The sequence below is a fragment of the Tasmannia lanceolata genome, unplaced genomic scaffold, assembly GCF_043159265.1.
Source record: "Tasmannia lanceolata isolate RefF3 unplaced genomic scaffold, GAP_Taslan_0.1 ptg000015l, whole genome shotgun sequence".
NCBI lineage: Eukaryota > Viridiplantae > Streptophyta > Magnoliopsida > Canellales > Winteraceae > Tasmannia > Tasmannia lanceolata.
The window spans coordinates 53102493-53127893 of NW_027518692.1; the positions used below are offsets into that span (position 1 = coordinate 53102493).

Below are 25401 nucleotides of genomic sequence, written 5' to 3' on the forward strand. Positions count from 1 at the left end.
TACACCATTGTCAGGTGTAAATCACATTCACACAAGCACTCGCACAGACCCAAGAAAAAATTTGAAAAAAAAAATTGCAATGTGTGGGGTGCTTGATAGGAAGAATTTGCTATACATAGAAAAGAAATGCTCAATTCTCTTTAGAAAAACAAATATATATACATTTCACAGACCCTAATGAAGCTTCACTGCCTCTCAGATATGTGGAGATGGAAAATAGAAACAGAAAGGAACAGAAAGCCCTGGGACTCTTCGACTAGAGATGTTTACCTGGTTCCCAAATTCTAGACACTACTTCTGCTTTAATCATGTTGGACTTAGCCGCGTCTAGCAGAGGGTCTGCCTGTAGAGCCTTGGCAAAACAGCCTTTGGCATCCTCCCACTGGCCCTTGGCAACAAAAACGAGTCCTAGATTGTTGTATGCAGGTGCATAACCAGGGCAAAGTTCGAGCGACTTCTCCAACACAGTTTTCGCATTTTCGAACCTTCTTTGCTGTCGATAAAGATTTCCAAGGTTAGAAAGAATTGCATGAGCCTGTTGGGATGTGGCCAACGAAAGTGCCCGTTTGTATACTTCTTCGGCCTGTGACTGATCCTCGCATAATTGCAATGAGATGCCTAAAGAAGAGCAGATACCATCAAGAGAATGAGAAAACTTCAGGCTATTTACCAAAACACTTGGCTCTGTTTCTTTCGACGTAAAATGGGTGTAAAACAAATTTTACGCCCGTTTTAAGTGGAAAAAATTGGAGCAACATTTGTTTTACGCCCATTTTACATCGAAAGAAACAGATCCTTTCTTTAAAAATAATAGAAGAAAAGAAAATTGCTATGTCAGAATAACCCACAATGTAGTAAATGATTAAGTGATTAGAATACATAGGTTTGAATCTCACTGTTTTCTTACAATGTATTATCCACATGTGGAATAAAATGAAAAAAAAATGAAGAGAGATAGTTCAAGGCAGATATCGAGTTACTTACCGAGATTCGACCATGCATAACTGCATTCTTTGCAGCGTGCAACTGCAGCCTTGAGGTATGTTTGTGCTGTCTTGAACTGCAGAGTACAAAGTTTGTGCAGGCCTAGTTGGTGCCATTGCACCGTATCATCTGGGTCCTCTTCTATTGCCTGTTCCAAATAAAACAAAGAAATATTTATAATATGAAAGTACAGTTACCAAGTTCACCCTGAACACCCCACATACTGCTAATTGATCTCATGAACTGATTAGCCAGTTTAACCTATTTATCTCTTATTTCTACAAGCAACGTAGGGAACTAAGAACCATGCAGACTGAACTCACAGAAAACCAGTAAAATATGTACGAAAAGGAAAAAAAAGATATACTATACCGACTTAATTAGTCTAATTACTATACGATTGAGGTATGAGGCTGTGTATGATACAGATTTGTGTTAACCCAGATGCAGAAGTTCTTGGTCTCCAAATCACAGTTGAGCTTTTAAAGGAAGAACATATTAACTTCGTGAGGTGAATAGAAGAGAGAAAAGAGATGCAGAGTGAAATCGCACAAATCGGTGAGTGAAATCGCAAGAATCCCAATCGTAGAAGAGCTCTCTTCTATTAAACATTAAGCTACTAATGAGAGAGTTAAAGGAATGCCCATAATGAAGAGAATATGAAAAATAAAAGACATGGATGCAATAAATATTTTGGAGGTAAAAACAAAAAGTCACGAGAGACAAATCGGTTAATAGGATGAGATGTGCAAGAGCTCCTCCCTTTTCTCAAGGCACTAGGTAAAATTAGAATCAAATTAATTAATAGGAATAATAAAAATGGTAGGAGATAAATCAACAAGAACAATAGATGGATTCAAGGAGGGGTCGGTATCTAGATTCAAAGAACAGTTGAGTGTGGATTTGTGAGTGCATCTCCCCTTTCCTCCTTTTTCTTTCATAGGCTATGATCATTGCACCCTTTGTACTTTGTTGAGTCTCTTGACCTCCATTACACATGAGGACTGCCCTCTTCAACAGCAGGGAGTACAAGACTCCCCCTAAGGAGAGTGAGCTATCTGTTTTTCTTCACTAGAAAAGTATGATACATCTTCAAAGAAGGTAAAAATCTATGGAGAGATAGCTACGTTAATGATACACTTGTCTTCTTTTTTAGAACAGGTGTATCCGATGAAGACATATTTAATGGACCTACCTGACAATTTATCACTAGAAATATCCAAATTTTGAACAAAAAAGACACCCAAAGATGAAAAAGAGGAACCACTAGAGTGGAGCAACCAAATCAAAACATGCAATAGGAGACTTACAATTCAAAATAGGTGAAGGCAAACGATTTATCAAATAACATGCAATAAGGCATAACACCAAATGTGTTTAGGAACCTGCATCTCAAACAGAAGAGCATGAGTGACTTAAGTGTTAATGCTTCCTCTTGGTAACACCATTTTGTTGAGTGCGAGGACATGAAGACTGAAATTCAATAGTGTTATCCTGCAAGTACATTTGAAGATTACGAGAGAGGTATTCACCTCCATTACCAGCACAAGAGAGGTATTCACCCTCATTATCAGCACTAAATATCTTAATAGAGGAAAAGGATTGTACGCTCAAAAATCAGCTCCATAGGATCATCCTAACCCATCCATTTGTGGAGGCCAAAATGGACAGACACTGTTTGTCCACAAATCTGCCCATTTTGCCCTCCAGTTTTGGAGGGGTTAGGATGATTCAATGGTGCTGATTTTTGGTACACACCCTATCTATGATGGGGCCTTGCAAATGAATGGTTTAGATGACCAAAAAAAATGTGGGACCCATGTGATTTGGCACTCGAGCGTACCTAAGGTTAGGTACACTCGAGCGTACAATCCTTTTCCTCATCTTAATATTATATTGGAAGCGGTTTAGAACCCATTTGGGAAAGATTTCGACCAGATTTAGAACTTTCAATTTACATTTCATCAGGTATATTAAGGACGTGCAAGTAGCAACATCAATAAATGAATGTAGTATCGATAACTAGAATATGAAACAATTGGAGGAGGACACCAAACATCAGAGTGAATGAACTAAAATGGATGGACACAACGAAGAGCTAATCTGCAAGATCACAAGTCTGACAAGTAAACATTCACAATTAATGGACTTCAAACTAGGAACCAAGGACTTGGAGTAATATGGATGACGAAGGAGACAATGCCAACGATGGAGGTCATTTTATTGAGTGAGAATAGCTACATAAGACTGAAATCTGAGGATCCAGGAGATACAACATGCCTGCCTCACGACCTCGACCAGTCATCTTTGCCTGCAGATCCTAAAAACACGAGGTGAAAAGAAATTGATGCTACAATTCATTTTTTTTTTTTGGGTAAAGGAACGAATAGAAAGATTGGTGAACAAGTTAGGAACATGTAATATAAGGAATAGCCAAAGACGATGAAACAAGGATGCTTCCCTTTCTGGAAATCTTGGTAGACTAATATCAGCAAACGAGGCGTGTGTGTGTGTGTAGGGTTTAGGGTTTTGGCAAGTGAAAGGGGTTGGGGCGAGGTTTGATGGTGGGAAGGAGGTGGGGGCAGGGAGAGTGGTACGTGAGGGAGGTGGTGAGGGATCTGATGGGGGGTGAGAGCTGAGAGTGGCAAGGAGGGGTGATGTGTGAGGTTGGTGGGAGGAGGGGTGGTGCGTGAGGGAGATGGCGAGGGATCTAATGGAAGGTTTAGGTGGGAGAAAAGAAGAGGATGATGATGAGGTGTGGATGAGAATGGAGGGGGGGGGGGGGGGGGGGAGGAAGAGATGAGGGTTCTTTCAATGGAGGTCCCTAGGGCACCACAATCCTAGGGCTTTGATACCATGTTGAAAGAGAGAAGATGAGAGAAGAGAATGAGTTGGAGACTTGCTCCCCCTCACGTATGTATTTATATTAAGAGAGAGAGTACACAGGCCATAATGCCCTTAGGCATATACATACACCTTCTAACAACGTGTATATTGAGATAAAATACAATACGTGTATATGGAGATGAACTAGTGGACAAAAACTTTCCTTAATATACAATATAACAAAGCAACTATCATCCATAGCATGGGTATGTCAGATAGATATGCCATCGAAGGTGGCATTCATGGTAATAATTAAAATAAAGCAAACTTTAAAGAAAAGAGTTTTAGCTCATTCCATGAAAGAGATCAACAAGAGTACGTAAAATTACCTTCTTTAGAGTGTAAAAAGCCCTCTCTTCCCCCTCTTTTAAGTCCTTTTGGCCAGTTTCAAAAGCTGATGAAATTTCATGCTGAGCCCTGTGAACCATGGCAAACCCCGCCCATGCTATGCGAGGTTCAATTACTGCAGAATCACCTTCTTTAAGGATTGAAGCCATTTCATTTGCAGCCAAAGAAAGCTGTTCGGTAGGATCCTGAGACCTTTCTGATTCTTTAATTCGATGAACTGCAATGGCATATCTGGTAGACATACGATAAGGCTCCAATTTTGCCGCCTGGAAAACAATAACCATATCATTGAACACCTCTAATAGTTGAAAATCGACTAAGTAATAAGACAAAGCAAGTTCATCCATTTCAAATTCGAAGTTTTTTCTTTCCCATTACACATTTGTTTGAATTTTGATTGCATTCTCAGAAGTACAAATGATGAAAAAAAAACAAGCATCACAAAAGTTGCCATGAAAAATATTTTCACTCTACAGGAACAGAATTCACCATCTTCTTTCTCCACTACAAAATCTAAGACTATTGAGTACTCTTGGAGCAATAATGTAAAGAAAAATGTCGTGGTTGGTAGTGTTCACATGAGAAGAGAGAGAAAAAGCATATGTACAATAGACAATAAGAAAGACATAAATATTTGTAATACAGAGGGAAGAAAAGGACTAAAATACCCCTATAGCAAATAAATTATTCACCTCTTTTTACTCAACTATACCCCTCTAGCTAGACAGTAGATATCTATCATGCTCAACTTGTTACATATAGAATGAAATGAGGCAGGCCCCGTTGCCCCAATGCCATGGTAAATACATCCCCAAGCTGCTCCTGAGACCTCAATTGTCAGGTCACGATTTTCTCGATCATAACCAGCTCTCGAATGAAGTGAATCCACCCCCCCTCCAAACAGTCCTACCCTAACCGCACCCCCCAATTTTTGGGTTTTTCATTTCTAACCCTAGCCGTCCCTCATCTCCACACTACAATGTGAAACAACCAATTCCTCCAAAAGATTAAGCTGTTAGAGAAGGTGTCATTAAATCTTTTATACTTTAACACTCCCCCTCACGTGCAGCCCCTCTTTTTAGGTTTGTTCTACACGTGACACATGGGGCACCTCTTTTGGGTTTGGCCATTGGATGTGGACCTTTGCTCTGATACAATGTTCTCTTCTACATTGGACGCTAAGACGAGAAGAGGAGAGATGAGAGAAAAGATTTGTGTGAGAGTTAACACTCTCTCCCACATAAAAAGGTGTGTGTGTGTGTACATTTACAATGACAAGTAAACCACGACCGAAGGTAAATACATCTAACAGTATATAAAAGGTGACCAATATTTTGCTATTTTAAAATTTTGGTGTACTTCCCATCACTTCTTTATGTTTAGGGTAAAAGAGATTAGGGAAATGATATCCACACTCCCTAGTTTTGATAATGGCAATTATGGCATTCCATACTTTATCAACCACCACTTTTTTAGTAGCTGTTAAGAGCTTGTTGGGAATTGTAAATGTCTCTAAAAGTTAACTAGGACCACGTAAAGAGTGGAGCACCATTATAGAAGCAAGGGGATGCAGACATTGATTCCAATGAAATTATTATATAAACTATCTTATTCTTAGTGCTCATCTTAGGAAACTCAGACATCATGGAAACCCTCTTCATAAAAGAAATCAGCAACCATAATAGAAACTATCATATTCTTTATTCTTATTGCTCATCTTAGGAAAACCTCAGACGTCATGGAAATCCTGTCCATAAAGAAATCAGCAACTATAATAATGACCTGATAAATAATGTGTATAAATTTTGGTAATTAAGAGTTGACACCTGCTCCAAACACTTGCCGGCACTTCTATGATCGCCTGCTAAATAATAAGCACTAGAAAGATTCATCCATATTTCTCCAGCTTTGGGATCAGCTTTAGCAGCTACTGTAAAACACTCCTTTGCAACATTTGCAGCCTCAACTTGACATGCGCAAGCCACTTCACTAGCATTGGCCCCAGCACCTAAAAAATTAAGATCTTGGGATAAGTATCATTTCCTAGAAAATAAACTTATGCCATAATTAGCTACCAGGTTGGTTGTCAAACGGCTCCTATACCAAAAATGGTAAATAACTGGAGCTGAGAAATTACTCATTACATCAATGGAACCATTAATTAACAATGAACTTTACATATACATGACATAAGAATGTTATAATGAAGGGGTATGGTAGAAGATTCAAATAGAAGAATAAACAGAAAAGGAACTGTCTGAATGGTTTACTATATTAGTTAAATAACTAACACATTATATATGGGTGTGTCTCACGATCTGTACAGTGTGGGAAAGACAAAAATGTGCTTGTTTTATAATGTGCATATAACATAAAACATTTGCTTCTAGCACTCTCCCTCAAGCTATATGATTCCTTAGAAGACAGCTTTCCAATCAAATGTTGATTATGTCACAAGAAACTCTAGAGGAATATCAGCAAGTCAATATTTTGCTGGAAGTAATCCAGAATAAGTCTAGAAAGTCAATATTTTGCTGGAAGTAATCCAGAATAAGTCTAGAATCCTCTACCGCTACTATTATGAAATGATTATCTTTTTCGACATGTCTTCGTCCAGGTATAAAAGCTCCATTTGGGACAGTTTGGCTGCCTTTGATTGTCACAAAGAAGCGCACGGGATCTACGCAATATAGACAATGCCCACACCAAATACAAGAGAGAAGAGACGATGCCAACAATAACCATAGCTATACATCTGTAAGCTGTTTCAACACTGGGTATACCACAACCCTTTGTTTCTTGCTTCTTCAACAAAAATGGGACCAACCAACATAACTGAACAGCCCAAAGCATATCTAGTGCAACAGGTCTGAAAGTATACAACAATTTGTTCCCAAACATGATTGCTAAATTAAATTTTTAACCACAAGGTTTTCAGATGCCTGTATCAGGATGTCCCTTATTGAAGAATCCAACTACAAAGAGAGAACACCAAAAACCAGCTCTCTTTATATGTGATTTTACAGGAAAGGAACTCTTGGTTCACTGGCACAATAATTCATATTATTAGTCTATTTCAACTTTAATGCAAAAAAAATCAAATAGGACACTCTTAATTAGCTAAGAACTATTAGAAATTAACACTAGTCAAACCTAAGACTAAAACATAATGACCAAAAAAACCAAAATTAAAGCAAACAGTCCATGCAAGCAAAAGGATATTAAAAAAGAATATTACTACCTTTAACCAGGATAAATGCTGTCTTGCAATAGAAAATAAAATAAAATCTTGAAAAAAAAATTATAAAGGATCTGGGTGAGCAAATCACCTAGACAGAGTACCACTGAAAATGAGTAAAATGGCATCTATTAACTGCACTTTTCTGATAAAACTTCCACACATTTAGTGTGAATAACAAGTAAACAAACTTTGACCAAGAGTAAATGAGAGTGAAGATCAATGAATAAATTCGTACCTGCAACAATTGAACCATATTTACACAAAAGGAAAGCTCCATAGTTGATTAGAGCCGCAGGGTGGTTTTGATCTTTTAGGACCAAATCTTGAAAACATTTTGCAGAAAGCTCGAGATTTCCACTGGAAAATATATCTGTCAGTAACAAGTCAACAATTTACTATAATTATCAACAGCCAAAATTATGAAAGCACCCTTCCTAATATTAAACCACCCTGAATCTGGGAAATTCTGGAATGGTTCTCTTTAATGTAAAACTTCTGGAAATTCTCTTTAACCCTATAACACATCAAAATGGAAGTTCTGAAGCATCAAACAGTGATAAATCACCACACAACTTTCCAATTTTTCTTGGATTCCCGTTTGAGATCAACAAAATCAAATTTGATAGAGAATCCCCCATGGGCATGGACAATCAGTTAGATTGTTCTTTTCTCTAAAACTGAAACACTCAAATAGATCCCGCAAAAACATATATATTATTTTTTGAATGATACCACAAAAACATAGATAACAATGCATATAGTAATAATAACCCAAATAATAGTACTAATAAAAATGGAAATTCAAATGGAAATCGACTTGCACAAGAAATCCTCAATGTTGACAAATGAAGCCAGCCAACTAATCCTCTCCATTCCAAATTCCACGTGAAACAGTCCACTGGCTATCCTCACAACCTTTAGTTGTTTATCTAGGTCTCGAGGTATACATCATAGGGTTTCACAGTGTCGTTTAGTTTCTAGGATTATTAGCTCCATGCTTGAACTTCGGCTCCTTGGTCTCGTCGAGCGGCTTCTTCACGCCAAGCGGCATATTTGGTCACCATTATTGTTCTCGTCAAGCAGCTTCTCCACGTAGGATTATTATCTTCACGTCGAGCGGCATGTTATTGATATGGCAAATATGCCTCTTATTGGGCCTACAATCTGATGCAGATCGTAGGCCCAATAAGAGGAATATTTGCCCACTAAAACTTTTAGGATTTTATCTACATGGTATTTAGTTCCTATGATTTTTATTTCCATGTCATTTAGTTTCTAGGATTATTATTTCCATATTATAGTTTTTAAAGCTTTTATTTTCCATGGAATTTTACTTTCATTGCCTGTATACAACCACATATCAGAGTTTTTTGATGAATTAATGAATTGAGAACTGAGATTCTCCCCTATCCCTCTGCATCTTCCCTTTCTCTCTTTCTCTTATTCTTCTATTTCTCCCCGCTAATTTCTTGTCTTCCCTCTTCTTTCTTCTATTATCTTCTCCTTCTCTTCTTCTACTCTTCTACTCTATGCTTTCTCTTATTCTTCTTCTCTTCTCTTCTTTTTGAAAAGGGGAGAATAGATTTAAAAAAAAACGTAAACCGGTTGAGAAATAAATTCCCACTCAAACTGATGGGGACATCAACAATGGGCGTGGATTCAAGGTTTACAAGCATAGACGTGGACGAGACTGATGGTGGGGACTCTAGCATGGGTCACAGACATTGTCGTTTTTTTTTTTTATTATTTACTTTCTATTTTCGTCATTTTATTTGTAGCCTACTTTTTAGGCATCAAATCTCATCTGTTTGGCGTGTTTTATTAAGGGATTACTATTTTAGGTAAGTTTTGATCTGTACTTAGTTTACTTTGGATTAGATGAATGGTTGAGATTAGTTTTTAACTTTAAGTTATCTTCTAGGGTTTTTTTTCTTATAAATACATCTTATGTAAGCAATGTAAAAGACTTTTGGAAGATTGAATAGAATTGATAATTTTTTTGTGAGAGCTATTGTGGCTTGGACTTCTTCTTCTCTTCTTCTCTTGGTGGCTTGGAGCCATTCTTCTCTCATCTCCTCTCATCTATTATCTTCTATTTCTTCAATCAAATCAACACAAACATGGTTAGTAAATCAGATTTTATATTTTCTTTGTTCTTGAACCCTAAAACTAGAAAACCCAAAATCCATAGATCTCCCTTGTTTTCTAAGATCTTGTAATGAGATTTTGAGGGATTGTTTTTATGATTAAACCTCAGCCTAAACACCCAAGAACCCTAACTTTAAACCCCTTTTGCAGGCAATTGAAAATTCACACCCTTTTCAAGCCCGAAAACCCTTTTTAAAGATCCCTAGCCTAAACCTACAATCAAATGAAAGCATAAACCTTAGATTAACCTTTCTTTTACCTTCTAAACCTTAACCTAAGATTTGAACAGCAGTATTAAACCAAAATCCCAGATCTGCCAAATTACCAAAATACCCTTACAGCCCAAAATTGGACCGTTTTGAGCCTTTTACTGCTGCTGGACATTTTTTTTGCTTTTCTCCATTAGATATTATTATTTTCATGCTTGTGTTACATCTATTTCATTGGTACTTACATTAGCTTTTAGTTATTTTAATTGGTTGCATGCGTAAAATATAGTTTAGGGCCTTTAGGCTTTAATTTTGTCATTAACAACTCACCAGAAAGAGCTCTACCTATTGGTTGATTTGTATAAGGTTTAGTTCATGCTTAATTACAATCTTTATAATTATTTATGCTATTTAAGTCTCATTATTGCTGCTGCCCATAGATTAATTAGGCGTTAATTCGGGCCAAGGTAAGTTGTTAAGTGTTCTTTTAGTTTTCCGCGTAAGCCCTAAATTGTCCTAAAGTCTTAATCCTACTAGGAGTGTAGGATTTTCCCTAAATTAGGTATTGTCTTGCATCACAAACAAATTGACACAGAAGGATTTCGTTTTTACATGAGGATGGGGATAGTAGGCGTCCACTTCAGACCTACACTAGGCGGGGTCGCACCCATGGAACCCAGTAGGCAAGGTTCTGAAAATCGGAATCAAATCATAAATCGTAACACGGGTCGAATCATAAATTGTAAGATTTTTTCAGATTTATAAATATAAATCACAAAAAATATTTAAAAAAAAAACAAGAATAAGATGAGTAAACATTTATTTCTCATTCAAGACCATTAAATAAAACCAGAGAAAAAATTATTTGTATACCCTCCGGCCAATAGACCCTATAATAGAGCATGTAATCGGAAATAAAACCAGAAAAAACTAATCTGTTGTATAAAAAACAGTAACCTACAGCGTATGGTACACTAATATAGCATGTTTTGTACGGTAACAAAACTGATTGTTTCTCAAAATCTAAAATGAAAAGCAAAGGGGGTTTCTTCAGGAAACAAATTGATTTACAAATTATTAGACTGGCTATTAGAGATCAAAACTGATGATTAGACTCAAAATTAAAGGTTATTTTGAGCCCAATAATCAGTTCTGAACTCCAAATCATTTCTCAAAATCCAAAAAGAAAAGCAAACGGGGGTTTCTTCACGAAACAAATTGATTTACAGATTATTAGAGATCAAAATTGATTATTAGACTCAAAATTAACGGTTATTTTGAGACCATTAATCAGTTCTGAGCTCCAAATCGTTTCTCAAAATCTAAAAAGAAAACCAAAGGGGAGTTTCTTCAGGAAACAAATTGATTTACAGATATTTAGACTTATTATTAGAGCTCAAAACTGATTATTAGACTCAAAATTAAAGGTTATTTTGAGACCAATAATCAGTTCTGAACTCCAAATCGTTTGTCAAAATCTAAAAAGAAAAGCAAGGGGGGGTTTCTTCGGGAAACAAATTGATTTACAGATATATAAACTAATTATTAGAGCTCAAAACTGATTATTAGATTCAAAATTAAAGGTTAATGTGAGACCAATAATCAGTTCTGAACTCCAAATCGTTTGTCAAAATCTAAAAAGAAAAGGAAAGGGATTTTCTTCGGGAAACAAATTAATTTACGAAGGGGTTTCTTGAGGAAAAATTAAAAAGAAGCAACATTGAAAGAGAAGAAGAAGAAGAGAAAGAAAAGAAAACGCAAGGGAAAAATTCGAAGGAACCGTGCCTTTTCTTCTTCTCCTCCTCTCCTCCTCTTCTTCTTCTTCTTTTCTTTATATTTCTCGACTTTAGGGTTTGGGGAAGAAGACTGCGCCCTTTAGGTTTTCGTCGAATTAGGCTAGAAAGGGTTTCGCTCGACTTTAGTTATAAAAAGGGGGGAAGGGGGTTAAATACAATTTAACCCAATAATGGGCGAGCGAAGAGGAAATTCTTTTTTCATTATGAATCATCCTATTCATGTAAATCGTACGGTTCTGGATTGATTGAATCCAAAATCGTACGATTTACATGCAAAACAATTCCTGGATGCGATTTAAATTGTTGGGGGCACGATTCGATTAGAATCACAAGATTTGAATCGTAAATCATGCAATATTCACAACCATGCCAGTAGGGGCATATTGGGCATTTTGGGGACTTTTGGGGTTTTTAGGGATTTTATTTCCAGATTTTTTTTGAAAAAAATTTATTTCCATTTATGTTATGTTATTTGTGTTTTTTTTCCAGTTGCCTATATATAGTGGATGATGTCTTGAACTTTAGTAGTTTTTGCTGAAATAATATTGTTAGAGATTTCTTCCCTCTAATTTCTTGTTTTCCCTCTTCTTTTTTCTTCTCTTCTTCTCTTATTCAGTTATTCTTCTTCCTCTCTTTCTCTTCTCCTGGCCTGCACCACATGATTTCCAAGAGCTATAGGGAATGCACAAGCAAAAAAATTTAATGAAAATGAGAAGCGATTATGAACAACAAATTTCTTGATAGATGTGTGTGTGAATGTTGCTGTTATTATTATGAGATCTTCATGTTTGCTTGAGCAAAGGTAGAAGAAGATGATGAAGAGAAGAAGAGGAAGAGAAAGGGAAATGAGGAAAAGGGAGAAAAGAGAAAGCGTGTGGGTTAATAACCCGAACACCGTGATCTAATGCTTTTATAATATCCTCTCAGCAGACCCACCGAGGTGTTGGCTCTTCGGCATAAGGTCACGGGTTTGCTCCCTGTTGACAAGTGTTCGAAACCCGCCCCCGACTTACCTGATACACGTGGTGAATGGGTCGTTGCGTGTATCCGTAGGGACTAGTCCTACTCCCAAAGGGGGTGGGGACATCCTACGTCATAGAAAAAAAAAAAAAAAAAAAAAAAAAAATATATATATATATATATATATATATATATATATATATATATATATATATATATATATCCTCTCAGCAGTAATAATAAATGGTACCATTAGGGCCCTCCAATGACGGGCCCTATCAAATTCACATAAACAAGTAACTCTAATTAAAAAAATACTCATGAGTAAGCTAGTGGGCCCTATTTAACTTAAGTTCTTCAACAAATACAAACAGTTAGGAAGGCCGATGGACTTCATGGAATTTCATTCATTCTCTTATCTTAGTGATAGAATTAATATACTAGTTATTCCTTGGAGTTGCTACAAATGGTTAGCAGAAATGTAGATGCAACCACAGATGCAAGGCCTCAATCATAATGAAGTTAGAAGGGAGTTATTACAGAGCAGATGAGTTAAAGTTTATAGAACACACGATCCGATCAAGATCAACGCAGATGGTGATCAAAGGCCCAGATCTAATCGTAAAATAAATAAATAAATAAACCATTCAAAAAGAACTGGCATACCTTTGTAGGTATGCAACGCCCAGATTCGCAAGCACATCCAAGTGGTCTGGAGCAACACCCAACAAGGATGATAAAACTGAAATAGCACTCTGCTAAACATGAAAAGTAAAACAGCATGAAGACTGATTGATAGATGTTGAAAAATAATAAAGAAATAACAAGAACATATCAGCTAATGATGCGAAAATCTAATAGAACTGCACCATTAAAAAAAAAAAACTGCACCTGTAATCGACCAGTTTTAAGAAGTATCAAACCAAATGTGTTCCATACCACCGATTGTCTAACATCTGATAGCACTGATTCTTTCAACTTCAAGAGAATGTCCTCAAGTTCCTGCAATTCAAGTTCTTCACCGGAAAACTCCCCTGAAATTCCCTGTATAAGGCACTGCACAGATGGAGTATATTTGAATGTTCAATTCCATTGTGTGTGTTGGAAACAAAAGAATAGCCTACAAACGGTACATTATAAATTACATGATAAAATTAGGGAAGTGATATATCCGCCCCTTTTGATTACTTGGGACACCCAGCAGCAGTGTACGTGGCAATCAACCCCATTGAATCCTCCTGACGTGAAGTGCATCAGTCCCTCTGCAGTCATTGATACGCTGCTGCTGGGTGTCCCAACTCCCAAGTAATCAAAAGGGGCGGATATATCACTTCCCTAAAATTATTTTCAAAAAATAAATTACACGATAAAATTAGCACACCTGTGCATGGTGAACCTGAACTAAAGAAAGGAACTCTGGCCTGCCGATTTCTTCATCTCCCTGTAGTAAGATCTCAGATGCCTTCTCAAATGCTAATACAGCCTGGAAATGGTTACCAGAAAATGAATTTAATCCCCATTCAAAGTAATAACAACAAAATAAATGCTAGGATGTGATTAAATAACTACCTTCTGTGATTGACCCAACCTCTGATACATCAGGCCAAGTATAAAATGTGCATGGGCATTTTTGGGCATCTTTCGTGTAACATGTATCAAGCCCTACGAGCATGCACAAAGATGGTCACTATCATATATGTTAAAAAATAAAAATGTTTCAAACAAAATGCTTGTGTTAAACAATATTAAATCCCCAGATAAGTACCAATAAAATTAATGGAAAAGAAGACAAAAATTCAAACAACTGCAAAGTTTACATTGAACAGTGAATAGAGATGGAACTTGGATTCAGAAATGAGTCCTTGAGAACTTAAATTAGCCACCTTCGATACGATTCAGAAGACCCGTTCCAAGAATTCAACTACTATTGATCTAATCATACCTGAAAATATTAAAAGAACCCGAGAAAACCCTAGAATTCCCCTCCTTCCAAATTAACCAGAATGTAGAAGGAAAAACAATTTCTGGAAGTTCTCTTCTATTCTCAATGGGTTTGCACCACCACATGCAAAAAGCTTCAATTGAGTGAGACTAGTGAGATCAGACGATGTATTAAATAGACCAAAAAGAATAGCCATACTTCAGATGCCCAAGAACAAACTTAGCAAAATATGCATGGGATTTCCAATTTGATGAAACTTGCAAAATCGCATTTGAAAAACTATTCCTCAAGTGGGTGGGCAATAAACATCTCATCACTTATAGCTACCACAAGTGCCACGACCCCAGGAGACGATATCGGCTCCCAAACAGATGAAAAAGATAAGATCTTTCTCAACCGTTTATAATAAGACTTAACCGCCGAAATGCCTAAGTTTTCAAACGCCCAAATCATTTCATCAGTGCATTCCTGATAAGAAATGAACTCTTCATGAAGAATGGCTACTTTAGAGTGTAACTGCTCTGAAACTCTCTGACGCCCCAAAGGTAGTAGGAAACCTTATCACCATACCCAGAATAAGATCAGAAACAAGATTTCTACGATTCAGTCTTTCTAAATGTAGGAAATAGGGTTCTTGAATGGTAATTAGATTATATTTGGGGGTTATTTATGTTTTTTCCATATCATGCAGGGTTATCATTAATATACAGGAACAGCCCAAAATGAGAACCATTCCATTCATTCCATCTCCTCTCCTCTCCTCTCCCTCTACTACTCTAACCTCCAACAACTCCAGCTCAGTATCAGAGCAAGGGATTTTTTTACATTTTTTTCCAAGAGAATCAACGCTCTTGACTATCCGACGCATTGGTCACATCATTAGGCCGTACGGCCATGGGATAGGCTTGACAGCTACATGGCTTTAATGCACTATCATTCCAATTATAATCATGATTTTTCAAAAACTATTTGGGAGATTTGATATTTTCTGATTTTTCTAGAACAAAATCCAGAAATCTTGTTTTTTGGTTTAATGGGAGCTTTCTCCAAGCTCGGGACCTATTTCTAAAGGCGTTGCTTCTTTTTAGGCCTTTTTGCATAGGAACACAATCATGGTGTCGTTTTTCCGATCGAAGCTCTTGTGAGCAAGTTCTACCAACCTTTGTGGCTGCGTATAGAAATCCCATTTTTCTAGGTTGATGGGAGTTTTGTCTAAGCTCGAGACATGTTTTTAAAGGGGATTACTTCATTTTGGGTCATTTTTTGCATAGGAATGCAATAGCGGTGTTCTTTTTAAGATCGGAACTCGTGCGGGAGAGCTCAATATGTCACAAATATCTCCCACATTTTCAAAATATCGCGATTTTGAAAAATGTAAATTTTGATAAAACAACAAAATCTCGAAATAATCCTGAAATTTTAAAAAATATAGCGATATTTTTTATATTTAATCATTTACCACGATAATATCACAATATTTTTTATTTATATTTTTCTTAAATTATCTATTTTTAAATAATTTTCTTTTTACTGTTTTCTTCCCGATATAAACCAAAAATAATAAAAAATATATCCTACCCAGAGATTTTCCCTTGCCGAGAAATTCTAGAGAACGATATTTGTGACTTGGGTTCCATCAACTTTTGTAGCTGCATAACTTGGGCATTCTCTATTTTTGGGGTTTTTTTTCTCAAATATGTGTTCTTCACACTAATTATATTTTGGGGTTGAGAACCTCCCCTTTCAAATTGGTTTGAGGAATCTCACAACAAAAAGTGGCCTCTTCGGACGGATCTAAAGTTATTTTTTCTTGTTTTCTAAAAAATGGAATCAAAATGTTTCAGTTATGTTTCGGGTAGTACCGACCGAAACAAAACCGACCCCAATCTGAAATCTGGTAATATTTTGAATACTTGAATATTTTGGATCGGACACCACTGATACTGAAACCATTGAAACCTGAATCCATGCTGCCATGTCACCGAACCTTATCCCATTGAAGGGTTTCTACTCTCCCATTCCCCAAACACATCATACCCCTAGCCGCCACCCCCCCCCCCCCCGCGCGGACCACCACCAACCCCCCGAATTATTTCGGGCTATAAGGCATTTTTTTGTTTCTCCAAATCCGAACCTTCACGGTCATCCACATTACGGGTTTTGTTACTCATCTTTCGGTTACCGATCCCATGAGCTCCCTTCTTTGATCAACATACCCTTTTCCATTTCATAAGATTACTCATCCTTACCATCGAAAAAAATATTACTCGTCCTTTTATTTTCTTTCCTTCCATAAAAAACAACTTTGGAACTCCTCAATTCTTCATGCCACCTTACTGGGAATATTGAATAGACATAAATAATACCAGTAAATTGAAGAGGGTCGCCTTTATATAAGAGATCAAAGGGAACTCCACATACTCAATGTCGCTGTGAACATAATTTCCTCATTTGATTTGTTATCAATTTTATCTTATGACACCTTTAGATTAGTATAGTTTATCATTGGAGTTCTCAATTTCAGGGAGGTGATTACAAAGTTCAGATCTAACCCATCAAGAATTTCTCAATTATCATCCAGACAACAAGTATCAACTTCATCAAAATAAAAATATTCCACACAACCCAGCTCAAAATAGGTTTTGACACAACTCATTCTTGATACATATTTAGTTGAAGGTATCACCTTTTTCATATGGAACACTACATTCCAGGTTTAGGCGGGGGTGTTTTGATGATCTAAATGTTGGAAAATGTCAATATGTGATTTTTTTGGCAATAGCTCATCTTAGCTCCCGAAGAAAAGTATAATACAATGATCTGAAAGCATGAAGAGGAAAGGGTTCACAATGTACAAAGAAGGGTCACCAAAAAAATCCAAGGTTCATACGCTGCATGAGTCTTGATCCACTTGAGTTCTATAAATATTTGAATCTTTAGACATATGATGCACGTGCCCAAAGATAAATGCCCCTAAACTGTCTCTGACATATGAATGTGCCCTCTCATAATAACGCCTATACATCAGATGATTAAAATTTGAATATGTCTGCAGGCTTAACTACTAGCAGATACATTATCATTCAAAAAAATAAAAAAACTATGAGCAGATACATTGCGCACTACTAGGGTGTTACATTCCTGCCTCCCCGGTATGGCATGCGTTCATTTCATCCAAACTAATAGAACTATCCACTTCACGGACAACAGCTGATCGATTGATATGCTGTTCTATAAGTCCGCCAAAGATAATGAATTGTTGCCAAGCAATATCTGCAGTCCATTACTACTCATAAAAAAGTATCTGCAGTAAAGTGTACTGCATTCTTGAACAATTTAAAGCCATCCAAATCTGACCATCTCGCATGTACAAGGCAGTGATTTTTCTAGGATTCAACCACAAAAATAAAATAAAATAAAATAAATCACACAAAGAAAGATGCAGAAAGTCTCACCTTCGGAATACTTAGAAATCAGAAAAAAAAAAAAAGAAGGAAAGGTTCACATATGACACTTACAGCTTTGAGGCTGCTGACTTTTTCCTCACGGGATGTAGAAACACCTTGACACTGTTGATCAGCATCAATATCAGGTCCAGGTTCAAGTGGAGATTCACCCTTAAATCTGGAACGACAGTCCCCCAATTTGATAAACTTTTTACTCTCTCCCTCCAAGTAATCAGTATCTTTAATTATTAAGGAACTCTTTGGTTGATCAATTTCGTCATTGATTCTCCTGCATAATTTTATTTACAAAACAATCTTGAGAAATTTAACACCACATGCAAGTTTTAGGACTGAGCAGCATAAGCAAATGTGTAAATCACTCGTATACATGAAAAGGTGCAGTTATGCAGTACAAACCCCAAATGATGCTCATAATAATCAGAAAAGAGGGAAAGAGTCGAAGCAGAAGAAAGTGGACTCAATATTGAGCTCATAATGATACTACTCTGACATCAGTTGGTCCATTCAACACAAAATTCTGCAGAGCCCATTGTCTTTTTTTGTAAATGAAGAATTTAAGCCAATTTATGGGAATTCTCAGAGCTATTTTATAGGTTTCTAGAACCCTCAAAATCGCCAAAATCATATGGATCGAAAATTGGCAATTGGGATTACTCCCAATTTGAAAACTTCTTCAACAAGAAAAGGTGGACTCATGACAGAATTAAAAGATGGGACAACACTAGAAAGGAAATGTTGTGCAGAAGTTTTGTATTAAGGCAGTGATTCATCATCCTAGCTGACAAATGTGCACGGCGCATAAGTGGGCCGAGCTAAGGGTTTTTTGGACGTTGTTTAGCTGGGAGGAAAGAGACCCATCAGCAACTTTTCCTTTATATTTGCTAGAACAGATGGAATAACCAGAAAAAATAGATGATATACTTTGTCATGTAGTCGGAAGCACCAGAATAAATAAGCAATGACGGAGAAGTAGAGTGGAAAGCAAATGCATGTATAGTTGTGTACAGTGTTTCAAAGCGTGGATGCGGGTCAAAACACGGCCGAAGAAAATCCTAGTCAACTCGGCACAACGCGGTCGAGAACTCGGTTGATGCAGCTAAGTACTTGGTTGACGAGGTTAGGGGTGTTCGTTCCGTTATAACCGAACCGAATAGACCGAAAATTGATAACCGAAATAATTTCGGTTATCAAATTTCGATAACCGAAACCGAACCGAAATTTCTAAAAACCGAACCAATTAAAATTTCGGTTATAACCGAATAACCGAATAGTGGGAGAAAAAGAGGGAAAAAACAAAATCTCGGTTTGGATCGGAGGGCAAGGATCATCCTATCGAAATGATTTTTTGAGCACAACCTAATTAAGTTGTGATCAATCAAATGGACGGTTTTGATCATCCTACAGAGTGCCCATATAGCACTTTTTTTTGAGAAAATAATGGTTTTTATCATAATTTCGGTTATTCGGTTAACCGAATTTTTTTTTTTGAGATAACCGAAACCGAACCGAAAAGGAAAAAAACCGAACTGAACCGACCAAACCAATTCGGTTCGGTTCGGTTCGGTTTGGTTATTCGGTTATAACCGAATAATGAACACCCCTAGACGCGGTCATAACTCGGGAGAGTCAAGGGAGTTTTTATTGACTTTGCACAACAAAACGAGGAACACGGCCAAGGCAAAAGGGAGACGACTCGGGGGAGTCCACGGTGATGCAGGGGAGTTTTGAAACTATGGTTGTGTAAGCATAAGCATTTGTGGATTGTAAGCCCAATGGTCACACCTTAGCAATCTTCTATGTTTTGATGATTCCAAACACAGGTTGATTTGTGTTGTTAATTCTAATGTGCTTGATGGTTTGGTGCATGTAAAGGAGATCATTTCATTCAACCACATGAATCAAGGAGCTTGGGATCAAGGTTTAGAACTTTCATGGAAAACCAAGCATGTTCAAGGAGCCTAGAAGATCCAAGCAAAGGAAGAACTTGAAGTGATTGAAGACATTGAAGATTTAGCACTATAAGTTTCTTTAAGATTGTATAAATACTATCTTACTCTAGTGTATTAAGAGGCACTCAAACAAGTCTTAGACATAGTCCATTAGGGTCCCAAAATATGATAAAATATGTGGGACAAGCATTAGAGAACACACCCAAAAGTTGAACATCAAATGGCTATAGACATGCAAAAAAGTGCATGGTTGACCACCCTACCCGGTCGACCACCTCTTGGATTCTATCCAAAATAAAAAAAAGGGACCAACAGCTTAACTGTGGTCGACCACCAGGTCTGTTTGAAAATTATAGCTGTTGAGGCTCTAACGGCTAGTTTTGGGAACTTTGCGGAAATTATGAAAATGCCCCTAAAACGACTAGTTTTGAGTTCTAACTATATATATATATATATATATATGGGTTCCCTAACCCATCTAAGACATCTAGAACACTCTTGAACTCTATTTGAACAACCTAAGAGTGGATTAAACTTGTTTTTGCCTCTCATTACTCTGAGCAATTGTAACCCTCTTAGAAGGGATTTTCGTTTTCTTCTTCAACATCCAAGATCGTAATTGGGCGAGTGTTGGTGGAGACGTAGAACCATCTCCACAGAGTGAGTGTGGGAGACGCGGAGCTTTCTCCGGATTGTAATTGGGTTGATTCATCTCCGTTAAGGGAATCGGTTTAGTGAAGCCATCAAGAAGTTCTTGGTGGAGTGTAGTATGCCTCAAGGTCGAGGACCGAAGTACCGAACCACTTAAAAATCTCGGTGCACTCTCTCTTATCTCTACTTCTATCTTTTGTTTATGCATTGTTATTTTTAGCTTCCGTTGAATTTAAAGTTTTGATTTTGCCATTAAGTTTTAATTTTCATTAACAAGGGCAAAAGTTTTATAAAACCCAATTCCCCCCCACCCCCTCTTTGGGTAGCCATACTTGGGATTTCATGGATGAACTCTCAACCTGGACTGCTTTAACGCGATGTTGCTCCAATTTTCCTAAAAAATGGAGACCATCCGAGGAAAGGGGTTTCAAACAATATGGATGAATCATGGAGTGCAATCTGTGAGCCAGAGGACACGCCAGTTGGTGTAAAACTCTATAGCATACATGTTAGCCACAGGGATAGCTCGCTTGAGATTGTATTTAGCTGGCCGACCAAATATCTCCAAAGAATGCTTTATGTCATGCCTTGTGTTCCCAGAATGAGTGCAGTTAAACCATTCATTTTCTTGCTAAACTTCTTATTTTCCCTTTGGAATCTTGTGTTAGAGGCAAGTGTTTATTTCTTTAACACTAATGAATTATACAGTTGTGGAGATGCCAATCTACTCTCCTCACTCTGAACATGAGCATAGACTTGATTCAGGGGGTACTAACTAAGCTTATCCAAGTAATTGAACCTTCTTCTTCTTCTTTTGAAATGGCAGCAAGTAATTGAACCTTAATCACCTCAAATTCAGGATTAAGGCTTGCAAGAAAGTCGATGATGTGATTTCTTCCCCTTCATTTTTATAAGTGACAACATCTTCAATACGCATAGGCTCATAGGGATCAAAAAATCAAGTTCCTCCCACAAATGTCTGAGGGCTGCAATAGTCATTCAAAGACCTCCCCTCCCATCTATGATGGGCATGTCTAGTCGTAGCCTATATATTTGAGCAAAATTCTTCGCCTGAGAATAAATTAGGGCTACATCTTCCCAAATATCTTTGGTTGTCTTCCGAATAAAAAACCACAACAAACATCAAGCTCCATCAAACTGACTAGATAAGACATGATAGAAAGGTTTTCTGCTTCCCGCCTGTCATAAGTAAGATCTATAGAAGCCGGTTCATTTGTCTTCCCTATCAAATATCCAAGATTGCTTCTTCCCACATAAACATCTTCACAGCCTATGACCCATTGCAGGTAATTGGGGTCATTTAATTATACTATTATTATTGGTGATCCCAAATTGCCCTGAGAATTTCTAAGAGGATTCAAACTCTCAGAACCCCCAGTGTTGGGTGAATTAACTTCCATGTTACTCTTGTTTGGTATCTCGACAGACAAAAAACACTCCTCACAAACTGCAATACAGCTTCAACTCCTGAAAAGCAACTCTCTAGAAACGTCCTCTGCTTAGGTACACACCAATCGTCTAATACATACCAGTAAAGTGGTGCATAATCCCTGACAGCACATATATCAGGTCTACATCGACATGGAATAAAAAATGCAAAAATACAATAGGTCGAATCAAACACTATGGGAGAATAATCAACGCCTACAATGATCTAATCGTAGTGAGGCCACATTCAATCAATTTCTATAAAAAAAAAAAAAAATGACCCAACTAGTACCAGCCTTCTCTATTATAAAGGTAAAGTGACCCTCTTTCATTTTGTACAATTGCACATTCATTCATGGTAGGAGCTGTAAAGCACAGGATCTGTAAAAGGCGTGTCATTCCTCTTACCAAATTTCCCTTTATGAAATATGTAGACTATACTAAGTTTATCAAGTAATTGGTTTGTTTTAGACATAGTTGCCATAGTGGGAAGCGAGTATGAGAAGCAATGCAGGAAGCAAAAGTGGGAAGCGAGGGATCTATAAAGTGAAACTATGGGAAGTAAAAAAAAAACTCTAAAAAGGTAAAGAGAAAACATGTGGGAAGTGTGATAAAAGTCAACATTAACCATGCAATAACCCTTGTTAGAACCGGACAAGAGCTATATAGGAAGAGATAGGGCTATAGTAGGTCAGGGAGGAAGGGTTAATGTAGGGTTACAAGTAGTAAGAGGACTAAGATGATTAGAATTACGAGTTTTAGGGATTTATAGTTCCACATACGTCTTATTTGAAGCATAAGATGAGATATTAGGTTTTAAATACAATCATTCGACATTATCAAACTGAGAAAACACTCTTTTAGGAAAAATTGATAGCTTAAACAGAAATAGAGTAGACTCTCTTTTTTTTTCTTTTTCTTTGTTTTGAATTTATGGAAACTTTCAGACAAACTTTTTTCAAGTTGTTGAACAAATTTTCAAGTTTTTCATCAATCAAACAACATTCACCTAAAATTTCCAATGAAAAAAAATAAGTAAATCAGATTTTCTACAAATCTACAACAATGAGTATTTGGGTATCTGCTTCAAATAATTGAAAATCTAAAAAAAATTAATCCATATAATGCATAGATAAAGGTGAACAAAGATAGAAAATAGAGAAAAGAAATAATGATTTGAAACAAAACCTTGCAGTATCAGGAAGATCAATGAGCGTGCAATCCTCGCCGTCGCTTTCGGGAGGATCAACGTTGAGATCGGCGATGACGACTTTGGAAGAATGCCTCTTTGAGGGCTCATCTACGGAATTCTCCATTACAGTGGGTTGAGAGTATGAGCTAGGGTTTGCTTCGACTCCCACCTTTTTTTTTTCTTTCTTTCTAGGGTTTTGGGGGTTTGGGGACGACGAAAGGCAAAAATGGCTAGGAATTTTGAGTTGTTTTCAGTGGGGTCCACTCTTCACGCCTTTAGGCCAAAAATTATTAAAAAATAATAATATTTTCTAGGAGGAATGCTACCCTCACTAGAATTTAGTAAGATCGTCAATAAAGTGCACCTAATGCTTACAGTCCCATTCACGGAGGGTAGCGGGCAGGGCCCCAGGCAACAGAATAAACTGAATATAAAGGAGAGGACGATCTAGAACTAGAAGAAGAATATGGAAGCCTATGTCTCTTGCCAAAAATGATTGCAACGTACTAGAGGTGTGATTGACGGCTGGAAGTGGCCTAGAATCTGATCTTGACCGTGGTATTTAGAGGGAGATTGTAGGGAGGCCAAATTAGGTGAGAGATGATTAGTAGAGCCATAGTCAAAATAGCAAGGAGGTTGTCCGTCAGGCAGATGTAGATGGAGGTTGAAGCTTAGCAAAAGGTCGTCCAGATCCGTATGGATACCATGCTAGTGCAAGATTGGCCCGCCTGTCCTCAGAGCTAGTAGATGGTTCGTCCATGAGAGTCAATTGATGGTTGGTGAGGAGAGTTTGAGAGAGACGATGAAGTGCGTCCACAGCAACGCCCACAACCGCAACCACATCCATCCCATGTTGCGTCCGAGGATTTGCTTGCTAGCCTTCCCATAGGAGATTCCTACTTTGGACCCAAAATGAGCTTCCGATGAGATGATGTAAGAGAGTCATTGATTGTATCTACATGCGCACATATGGCTGTAGAGGCTGTCATGGAGGTCATCGAGAGAAAGTGAGCCAGCTCTCGAATAATGAGGGTTGTCACTGTCACCAATTCTTCATGTTCTTATCCAACATCGACGAGGATAGCAACAGCTAAATCTGGTGGCTCAACAATAGGATGACCGACTGGTGCAAGATTAGCGGCTATTGATTTGGCATACTGGAGACAAGGTTTTAAATTTCAGTTTCGGACTGTATTTCGTTCCTCAACGAAACCAAAATTTCGGGCGAAATCCAACAAAATCATATAAGAACGTATTTTTAGTTGTACAAAATTTCATAGAAATTTCGGGATAATGTTAAATAATATCTAAAAATCCAGATTTTTTGAGATTTTCCTCAAATTTCGGCCGAAAAATGAACGGTTTCGAGTTTATGGCATTTCGATTTCATTCTCAACCGAAACCTGAAATTTCAAACCTAAGAGCTTGCAGGTATGAGAGAGTCCCCTCTCTGTCTCTCCCGAGTTTCTACTACTAAGAAAAGCTAATCCGTCGGTTTTGTCGGCTCGTGGAGGTTTGGGCCCCACCTATGCAGAGGAAAACGTGAAACATTCCTCACAGAAACCGTTAAAGCGGAGGGAGGGGGGTGGATTTTATCCGTTTGTGCGGGGTATCATTTCCGAATTTAAAAAGAACCCTCTTTCGGTTGAGCTCAGATGCGACATTGTCACCCCAAATGTGGGTGAATATCATGGGAAACCTTTCCACGTTGACGCAGCTTACCTCATTGCTCGTGCATTTTGTTTAAGAGTACGTTATAAAGAGGCCATGTATATTTCCGAAGATATCCGATGTGGGACTATATTTTATCTATCACTCCATTCTGCATGGCAAGGAGTCATTTTGGAGGGATGAGGAGTTGATCACACTTCCATTTTTTTAACAGGACAACACTCATAAAACGGGAACAAAAAGATGACGGAGGAGGGGGGAAATGGCCTTCGGAGATCGTCCGCCGGTGAGAATGGCGTCAGGGTGATTCCTCAGACTTTGACAAAAAATCATTTGCATGTAAAAATAATAACAATGTCTTTGGAGGTCCCTAAAAGCCCTCCAATACTGTGCCACATTTTTATATTTTTTTTGGAGAAAGAGTAGTTTTCATTAAAAAGAAAAAGCAAATTATAATAGGTCCAGAGATTGCCCTACAAATATTCAGGAAAAATCAACCACCTTCTTG

General features: G+C 37.5%; 1 protein-coding gene across 1 annotated transcript; it reads right to left on the minus strand.

Annotated features, from left to right (window-relative positions):
- Positions 1-57: 57 nt before the first annotated feature.
- LOC143892375 (tetratricopeptide repeat (TPR)-containing protein) lies at positions 58-23620 on the minus strand. Its single transcript, XM_077396964.1, has 11 exons — positions 23219-23620; positions 18033-18249; positions 14142-14234; positions 13954-14055; positions 13464-13628; positions 13239-13327; positions 7695-7816; positions 6045-6226; positions 4200-4484; positions 985-1132; positions 58-618 (listed from the first exon to the last, which is right to left on the minus strand). Exons 1-11 carry the CDS (start codon positions 23344-23346, stop codon positions 257-259), a joined length of 1893 nt encoding a protein of 630 aa, XP_077253079.1. The 5' UTR covers positions 23347-23620; the 3' UTR covers positions 58-256.
- Between the last annotated feature and the right edge of the window lie 1781 nt (positions 23621-25401).